Genomic DNA, 9188 nt, shown 5'->3' on the forward strand with positions numbered 1-9188 from the left:
ATCACTAGCATCTATGGCTTTCCCCAGGTATAGAATATTTATAAATAATCTTATAGCTTTCTGTGTCTGATTTTTCCACTAAAATTCCTGATAAATTATTCTGCTGTTTTGGGCTGGAGCCATAAAAATAATTTAAAGGTCTAAACTCAGCACATTGGCCTTTATAAAGATGGCTACTCATTGGCTAGCCCAGGCAGTGGTTATAAACAGGGATGAGCAAACTTACCCCAGTACAGCATCATATTTTTAATAAATACAGGCTAGAATTTCACAATTTTGTCATTCTCAAAGACTAATTTGACATTGATTCATTGGTAATAAAAGCTCCATAGAAGGCAAGACCTTTATTTTCTTTGAGAGCAATAATGGCAGGGTGTAGCGCAGGGGTGGGCAAACTACGGCCCGCGGGCCATGTCCAGCCCGCTGGTCTTTTTAATCCGGCCTGCCGAGGATTCGTGTGTCTCGCTTTTCCTAACAGAGACCACAGTTTGCAATCTTCTGTCTTTCAGAAAATCCCGACTCCGCAAGTCTCATCACGCGAGACTTGGCGTCAAGACTGTATGTAAGTGCTGTGACACAAATCTGGAGATGGCGCTGTCAATATGGCCTCTGAGTCTAAAAGTTTGCCCACCCCTGGCGTAGGGGCTCACAGGTTGGAGTCGGGACCAACGAGGAAGCTAGTGCGCAGATTAGGCAGAAAATAATCCGGTTCGCGGTAATCAAGGGGTTAAGAAAGTTTGTGGTAGTTTCCAGGCAAAAGATCTGGGCAGGCCGCAGTCAGTCGAAGTCAGGAGTCAAATCAGGAAGGTCCAGAGCCAGAAACCAGTCGATTAGGAATTATATCACACCCAGGAACACTCCAGAGTTGAACCTATATTTCTGCATTGATTTGAGTTCTCAACGCATATTTACTTTGAATTTTTGTGCCAAGTGCGACTCGATGATGTCATGCGCGTACTCACTGATGTCACCATGCCGGCGCTGTGACCCACGTGTCAGCCATGGGTGCTGCTATTTTGTATGCGGCGCCAGAGAAGAGAGGAAAACTCGTCGGGTACTCCTTTTTTCCATTCTATCTCCATTCAGTTAGTTCATTTAGTTGGATCTTCTTCTTGAAGTTGTTTCTCTGCCAACACACTATAATAACAATATTTTCATTTTCTAGAATTGACTGAGATGTAAGAGCAGTAATGATGAGGTTTATTCTTTTTTTTTTTTTTTTAAATTACATATTTCATTTTTACCCAGGTTAGTTACGGAGCTGTGGATCCTGCATTCAGTGACAGAATCCGCTTCCCATTATTCTATCGAACAGTGCCAAGTGAAACTGCCCAGTACCAAGTAATCATCCAGCTCATCAAGGCTTTTAATTGGAACTGGGTAGGGATGATATCCTCTGATGATGAGACGCACCAGAAAGCCAGTGAAGAGATGAAGGATGAGATCATTAAGAATGGAATCTGTGTAGCTTTCCTTGTACAGATAAGTGAAATAGATGGTACAAGTTTTTACTTTGCTTTGCAAGCAATAAGGCAGGCAAATGCCAGTGTTGTCATAGTAAATAGCAGAGTGGTTGTTTTTCTGCTTTTTCTTATCCATCTAAATGACTTATCAATTAAGGTGGTGTGGCTAATGCTGTCCCCTTTGGCATCAGCTTTAGAGGGACTATATAATAATGAGTTTAATGGATCCCTTGCTATACTCTTTCATCAAGGAAACATTCAAGGACTAAGAGATTTCCTTTACAAGGCTGATCCTTCAAGGTTTCCTAAAGACCCATTTACTGCTGCAGTTTGGTTTCAGGTGTTTGGTTGCCGCTCTGAACAAGCCTTTCCTAAGACTTTATTCAAATCCTACCGTATATGTAATGCCAATGATACACTAAGGCAATATGAGCATTATGGATATGATGTGAATTATTTCAGATTAACATACAGTATGTACATTGCTGTATATGCTGTGGCCCATGCTCTCCATATGGATAAAGCCAGCGGTGGAACTATCATGTATTCTGATAAAACAACAAATGGACTGAAGCCAACACAGGTATTAATTTTGTTCAAGCACATTCTGTAATAACATTCTGTAATTTAAAAGCACCTAAAATTGAGTCTTATTGTCCAAAGCAGGGTCTCTTTGTACTTTGTTTAAAAACTTGATGCCGGCACAAGTATAACGTTTCTTACAAAGAAGTTCGCATTCATTTGATCAAAATGAAATCCTTTTAGAGTTAAGTTTAGTTATATTATAAAGAAAGAATAGACAAACATCAGAGCAATATTCTCACAGGTCAAATTGTTTAGAAAGGTGAATTGTTGTTTATAAAAAAAACCAATAAATTATTTAACTAGAAAATGTGAAGAAATAAGAAAGGCCAGTTGATCATCAAAAAAAAAAAGTCTAAAAGTCCAAATTGTTATGTGAGCAGAAATTGATCCATTTCAGTATTTACATGAATTGGTATAGACAGAAAAAAAGTTTATTCCAAAATATAAAAAAATAGATTGAATGTTTGTATAATATGCATATCATGTTGGCAGTTCAAATGTAATTTACTACAGATATAGGACCCATTATCTAGAATGCTCGGTACCAAGGGTATTCAGGATAAGGGGTCTTTCGGTAATTTGGATCTCCATACCTTAAGTCTACTAAAAAATTAATAAAACATTAAATAAACCCAATAGGATTGTTTTGCCTCCAATAAGGATTAATTATATCTTAGTTGGGATCAAGTACAGGTACTGTTTTATTATTACAGAGAAAAGGGAATCATTTAACCATTAAATAAACCCAATAGGGCTGTTCTGCCCCCAATAAGGGGTAATTATATCTTAGTTGGGATCAAGTACAGGTACTGTTTTATTATTACAGAGAAAAGGGAATCATTTAACCATTAAATAAACCCAATAGGACTTGTTCTGCCCCAATAAGGGTAATTATATCTTAGTTGGGATCAAGTCAGGTACTGTTTTATATTACAGAGAAAAGGGAATCATTTAACCCTGGGTATTATATCTTAGTTGGGATCAAGTACAGGTACTGTTTTATTATTACAGAGAAAAGGGAATCATTTAACCATGAAATAAACCCAATAGGGCTGTTCTGCCCCCAATAAGGGGTAATTATATCTTAGTTGGGATCAAGTACAGGTACTGTTTTATTATTACAGAGAAAAGGGAATCATTTAACCATGAAATAAACCCAATAGGGCTGTTCTGCCCCCAATAAGGGGTAATTATATCTTAGTTGGGATCAAGTACAGGTACTGTTTTATTATTACAGAGAAAAGGGAATCATTTAACCATTAAATAAACCCAATAGGGCTGTTCTGCCCCCAATAAGGGGTAATTATATCTTAGTTGGGATCAAGTACAGGTACTGTTTTATTATTACAGAGAAAAGGGAATCATTTAACCATTAAATAAACCCAATAGGGCTGTTCTGCCCCCAATAAGGGGTAATTATATCTTAGTTGGGATCAAGTACAGGTACTGTTTTATTATTACAGAGAAAGGGAATTTACCATAAAAACCCAATAGGACTGTTCTGCCCCCAATAAGGGGTAATTATATCTTAGTTGGGATCAAGTACAGGTACTGTTTTATTATTACAGAGAAAAGGGAATCATTTAACCATGAAATAAACCCAATAGGGCTGTTCTGCCCCCAATAAGGGGTAATTATATCTTAGTTGGGATCAAGTACAGGTACTGTTTTATTACTACAGAGAAAAAGGAAATCAGTTTTAAAATTCTGAATTATTTAATTAAAATGGAGTCTATGGGAGACGGGCTTTCCGTAATTCGGAGCTTTCTGGATAACGGGTTTCTGGATAAGCGATCCCATACCTGTATTAGTATACCTTCCATAAATAACTTAACAAACTGCTTTATGAAATGGTTCGAATATGTCACTAGTAGTGATGAGCTAATTTTTTAGCCAGGCACTGATTTGCATCGAATTTCCACATTTCGCAATAGCCGAATTTACTTAGTGAAACTTCAGTGAAAATCCGTGTGGAAAAATTTGTGGTGCGGCGAAACAATAGGCGCAGTCGGATCAAAATGGGTGCAGTTGTGTAAAAAATGGGTGCCGGACATGTCAAAATAGGCGCATTTGTGGCAAAGCGTGCTACAAAACTCAAGCGACAAAGACATTCCACGGATTTTTTGCTTTTTCGCAAATTTTCATAGCGTTGCGCAAATTTTTCGGTGAAGCAAATGGGGCAGATTCGCTCATTACTAAGCACCAGGCTAGAAACAATATGCACCTTACTAGACACCAGACAGGATAGCTATATACCTTCTTGAAGTATGTACAGTAAGGATGCTAAGCATGTCCAGTGCTTCCTTCTCCATGGAAACTGCTGACAAGGATGAGAAAGTATGAAGCTACAGTGGGATAAAGGGGCATATTTATCCACCAGATTGAAATTCCTTCACTCTCCATTGACTTCTATTGCATTTTGAAAGGCATATTTATTAACGGGTGAACTTTTACTTTCATCCCTTGATAAAAAAATCTTTTAAAAATCCAATAGTAATAAATTGAGAGTGGCGGAATATGCCCTCAAGTGTCTACTGTCCTAAACACATGGCACAGTGTAGTACCACTGTCCCCAAGATATATTGTATAAGTAAGAGGTATATAGATCTGTATCTGTTATTTTCTAGTTGGTGCTGCAACATCCCCTATACAAATCATTTATTTTATAAGTGGACTAGATACTGTATCTCAGCAGATGTTTTGAAAGACATCACTTTTATGATACACTGGGCTTGGAGTGCCCCGGAAGTTCAGCTGGTGGCACAATTGGGCATATTGGCAATGCTACAGAGAACCACAGGGCACAAAGCGTCAGTGTCTAAAATAATGCTTTGCTTGTCGTTGTTGGACAGGTGCCCTTGTTCTTAACAGGCCCCTATTTTGTGTTGTAGTTAAACAATCACCTCAAGAAAATTCATTTTAGAACTGACTCTGGGGATGAAATTTTCTTTAATGAGAAAGGAGAAGTTCTGGGGCATTTTGATATAATAAACTGGAACATTTTCCATAATGGAACAGTGACTACAAGACATGTTGGGACCTTTATTTCATCTCAGTCTCCAGGACTCGCCATTGACAAAGAGGCCATCCTTTGGGCATCTCATTTTAATGGGGTACTGTATACATTTATTTGGGATATGGAAGGCAATGCAAAACATTTACATAACTTTTTCTAAAAATATGTGTTTAGTTATTATAATTAGAAACTTGCATATTGCTACATGTTTGGCTTTATGGCACAGACTACAGCTATCATGATCAACTATATTCCAGGTCACATTAATACATTGGTTCCACTTTATCAGAGGCAGATATGGAAATACACAAGTACAGACACACACTCACATACTGTACTTATGCATACCTGTGTTCTAGAAATGGGGATACAAATTAAATATGACTATGCAGTTTTATAATAAAAAGAAAATGTAAACAACTTTCCCTATTTAAATTAGATCCCAATCTCAAGGTGCAGTGCCAGCTGTCTCCCTGGTCACAGAAAAACCTTTGTAGAAGGAAAACAAGTTTGCTGTTATGAGTGTGTTCAGTGCTCAGAAGGAGAAATATCCCCATTGCCAGGTAGGTAACGCTAACTGTTGCCTGGCAAAATGGTTAAAAGGAGGAAGAGAATTTTAAAGGGGTGGTTCACCTTTAAGTTATAGAATGCCCTATTCCTAGCAACATTGCAGTTTTCATGGTTTATTTATATTTATTATAATTTTTTAATTATATGCCTTCTTCTTCTGCCACTTGGCTGAACTTGATGGACTCTGGTCTTTTTTCAACCCTATGTAACTATGTAACTTGCCAGCTTTCAAATGGGGGATCACTGATGCCAATGTAAGATTAGGTAATACCTTTTATTTACTAACTGAGTAAGTAAAATTGCAAGCTTTCAAGATAATAGTATAACATCTCTTCAGGCTTAAATATGTTACATTATATGAAATTGTACTAGAAGACATTTATACACACTAAGGCAGAATAGGGTGGGGTTTAAAAGAATGTGCAAAGTGGGAATTAGATAAGAAAAAAGTGAAGAGACGAGATAAGAGTCCACTGGGTGGGGATAACCAATATATCTAGATCTTATCCACTCCACACGTCCATATAATAAATAAACTACAAATGTGATATGTAAAGACAAGATATTTATAAGCATCCTGGGATAAAGCCTGAAGAAGAGATGTTATACTATCAGCTTCAATTTTTACTTATTTTTTTCCAATAAAAGGCATCACCTAACCTTACATTTTCTGCACTTCAAAGCTATCATGGTACAACACCTTACTACCTAACAGTCCAAAACTCAAAGGTTGCAATGTTATTTTTACTTATTATTAATTGTCTTTCTATTTGGACTCTTTATAGTGCATACTCCAGTCTCTTATTTAACCAACAGCCTGGTTGCTAGGGTAAATAACCCCCTAGAAACCATATAGCTGCTGAAATATCAAACTGGAGATCTTCTGAACAAAAAGCTACTTAACTGAAAAACTATAAAAAATAAAAATGATCAGCAAATGCAACTAGTGTTAAAATATCATCATAAAAGTTAAGTTAAGGAATATTTATGCCACCACACTTTTTCCAGTTAGGTATATTTTTATGACCTTTAGGTGTTCCCAATACCAGCTAGGGCTTAAATACTGAAAAAAAGAGGAGGGCTGCAAGGTTCCTTGTAGCTGCCCTCTGATCATAATGTTTCATAGATGGCACTTATTGAAGAATTCATGGGTGACATTCCTTCATTGTGTATGAGGGGGTAAGTAAAAATGTTTTCAATATGTCAAACTGTTTACAATCCATGAAAGCCAAGCAAGTGTGGCTCAGAGTGTTGTCAATGGCAGTTGTTAGGGATAACCAGGGCTAGTTAAGTCATGTGTAGCCCTATCCTAAGCACATTTATGGGCTTATCTGTCAGTTTTGATGTTTGTGAATTCAAGATTGTTTTTCTAATCTGAATAAACTCACATTTTGAATGCTTGCTTATTTATTAATAAGGAAAACTTGTTCAAATAAAAGAAAAAAGAAACTCAAATATCTCGAATTCATGAGTTTAAAAAGTCAAATAAAATTTGAAAATCTCTAATTGTAAATATGGCTTTACTTTTCCTAGGACAGCTCCCATTGGCTTCTATATAAATAAGCAAGCTTTTAGAGGACAAAGTTTTACACTTGTGTTTTTGGCTTTTTTGCACTTAGACATTTTTGAACCATATTTCAAATTGTGCAGGTTTTAGCGCTAAAAAAAACTTGAATCGTGAAAAAAAATCAAACTCAAACAGTAATGAATCTCCTCCTTAATGTTTGTTTAGCAAAGATACAGGACAGGACTCAGCAACAAACCTGAAAATTATACTACCCCCACACTGACACTCTTGTATGATCCAAATGTTTGGTCTGTAAGGGCTGTGGCACATGGTGAGACTAGTCGCACGTGACAAATCTCCCTTGTCGAGGGCGACTAATTTTCCCGAAATACCATCCCACCGACAAGTATGTAAATCACCGGTGAGATGGCATACAGGGAGCCGCAATTTCCCTGAACTCGCGGAACCTTCCTCTCAAGGCAACCTCCGCGATTTTGGGGAAATCGCGACGCTGCGTATGCCATCCCACCAGCGATTTACATATTCATCGGTGGGATGGTATTTTGGGGAGTTTAGTCGCCCGCGTCAAGTGAGATTTGTCATGGAAGGAAACTTTAGACAATTTTACCACATGTGGTTAAGTTAATTTGCTGTTAACTGCTGCATCACACCACATGATTGGCTGAACAGCTTATCTGCAGCACAGACCAAAAAGTCTGCAGTCTTGTAGTAGTGATTTTAAAAGTTATCTTTGTGATACGATAGTTAAATATCAGCTGAGGGGCCTCAAAATGGACAATCTATATTATGTGTCAGATGATCCCTCTTGTCTTGTTTCAGACATGGAAAATTGCATGAAATGTCCAGAAGACCAATGGTCCAATGCAAGTAGAGATAAATGCACCATGAAAGCCATTGACTTCCTGTCTTATAAGGATCTTCTTGGAGTGGCTCTAACAACCACTGCTCTAGTTCTGTCTTTTTGCTCAGCTGCAGTTTTTTGCATCTTCTTAAAATACAAGAAGAGCCCCATTGTGAAAGCCAATAACCAGGAGCTCAGTTACATTCTTCTTCTTTCCCTCATGCTATCCTTTCTTTGTTCCTTACTATTTATTGGAAGGCCTACAAAGGTCATCTGTTTGTTGAGACAAGCTGTGTTTGGGATCATCTTTACTATTTGTATTTCTTCTATCTTGGGGAAAACCATTACTGTTATTATTGCCTTCACTGCCACTAGACCTGGAAGCCTGCTCAGGAACTATGTTGGTACCAGGGTCCCAAAATACATTCTTCTACTATGTACACTTCCTGAGGTTTTCATCTGTGCACTTTGGCTCATAATCTCCCCCCCATTCCCTGACTATGACACTCACTCTGCAACAGGAAAGATCATTTTGCAGTGCAATGAGGGATCACCTAGTGCATTCTACATAATGGTTGGTTACATTGCCTTGTTGGCTTTTGTGAGTTTCTTTGTTGCTTATCTTGCCCGTAAATTACCAGACATATTTAATGAAGCACAATACATAACCTTCAGCATGTTGCTGTTCTGCAGTGTATGGATCTCCTTCATCCTGGCCTATGTGAGCACCACAGGCAAATATTTAGCAGCGGTGGAGATATTTGCCATCCTTGTTTCCAGTGCAGGACTTCTTGGCCTTATATTTGTCCCTAAGTGCTATATTATATCTTTTAAAACACCAGTGAGTACTAGAGCTCATTTAATATAGGGAAAACATGAATTACATCAAAAACAAATTAATAGGTATTGGGTAAAGAGCTAATTATTCAATTAAAAACTTATTTAGCAGATTCAGCTTTGGCACGTTCTGATTTGTTTTCACAGTGCATCCGTAACATACGCTACTCACCATGTTTTTCATCGTCAGTGCGGTCAACAGGGGGAGTTGCATGTAACGCAACTATATGCATTGTGAATTTAATTTCTCTGCAATGCATTTTCCCTGAATTGTTTGAATCCTGTCTGAAAAGAAGCATTGTTAAATGGGCAACAGCCGAAATTGCTAGGAATTCTGCTGGATTCCTC

At 37.8% G+C, this 9188-nt stretch overlaps 1 protein-coding gene across 1 annotated transcript; it reads left to right on the top strand.

The window, feature by feature from the left end:
- The first annotated feature begins 569 nt into the window (after positions 1–569).
- Positions 570–8871, top strand: LOC100497717 (vomeronasal type-2 receptor 26). The gene is made up of 4 exons (XM_031891730.1): positions 570–2046; positions 4940–5161; positions 5504–5627; positions 7982–8871. Exons 1-4 carry the CDS (start codon positions 1387–1389, stop codon positions 8869–8871), a joined length of 1896 nt encoding a protein of 631 aa, XP_031747590.1. The 5' UTR covers positions 570–1386.
- Positions 8872–9188: the final 317 nt, after the last annotated feature.

The sequence above is a fragment of the Xenopus tropicalis genome, chromosome 8, assembly GCF_000004195.4.
Source record: "Xenopus tropicalis strain Nigerian chromosome 8, UCB_Xtro_10.0, whole genome shotgun sequence".
In the NCBI taxonomy this organism is placed as follows: Eukaryota; Metazoa; Chordata; class Amphibia; order Anura; family Pipidae; genus Xenopus; species Xenopus tropicalis.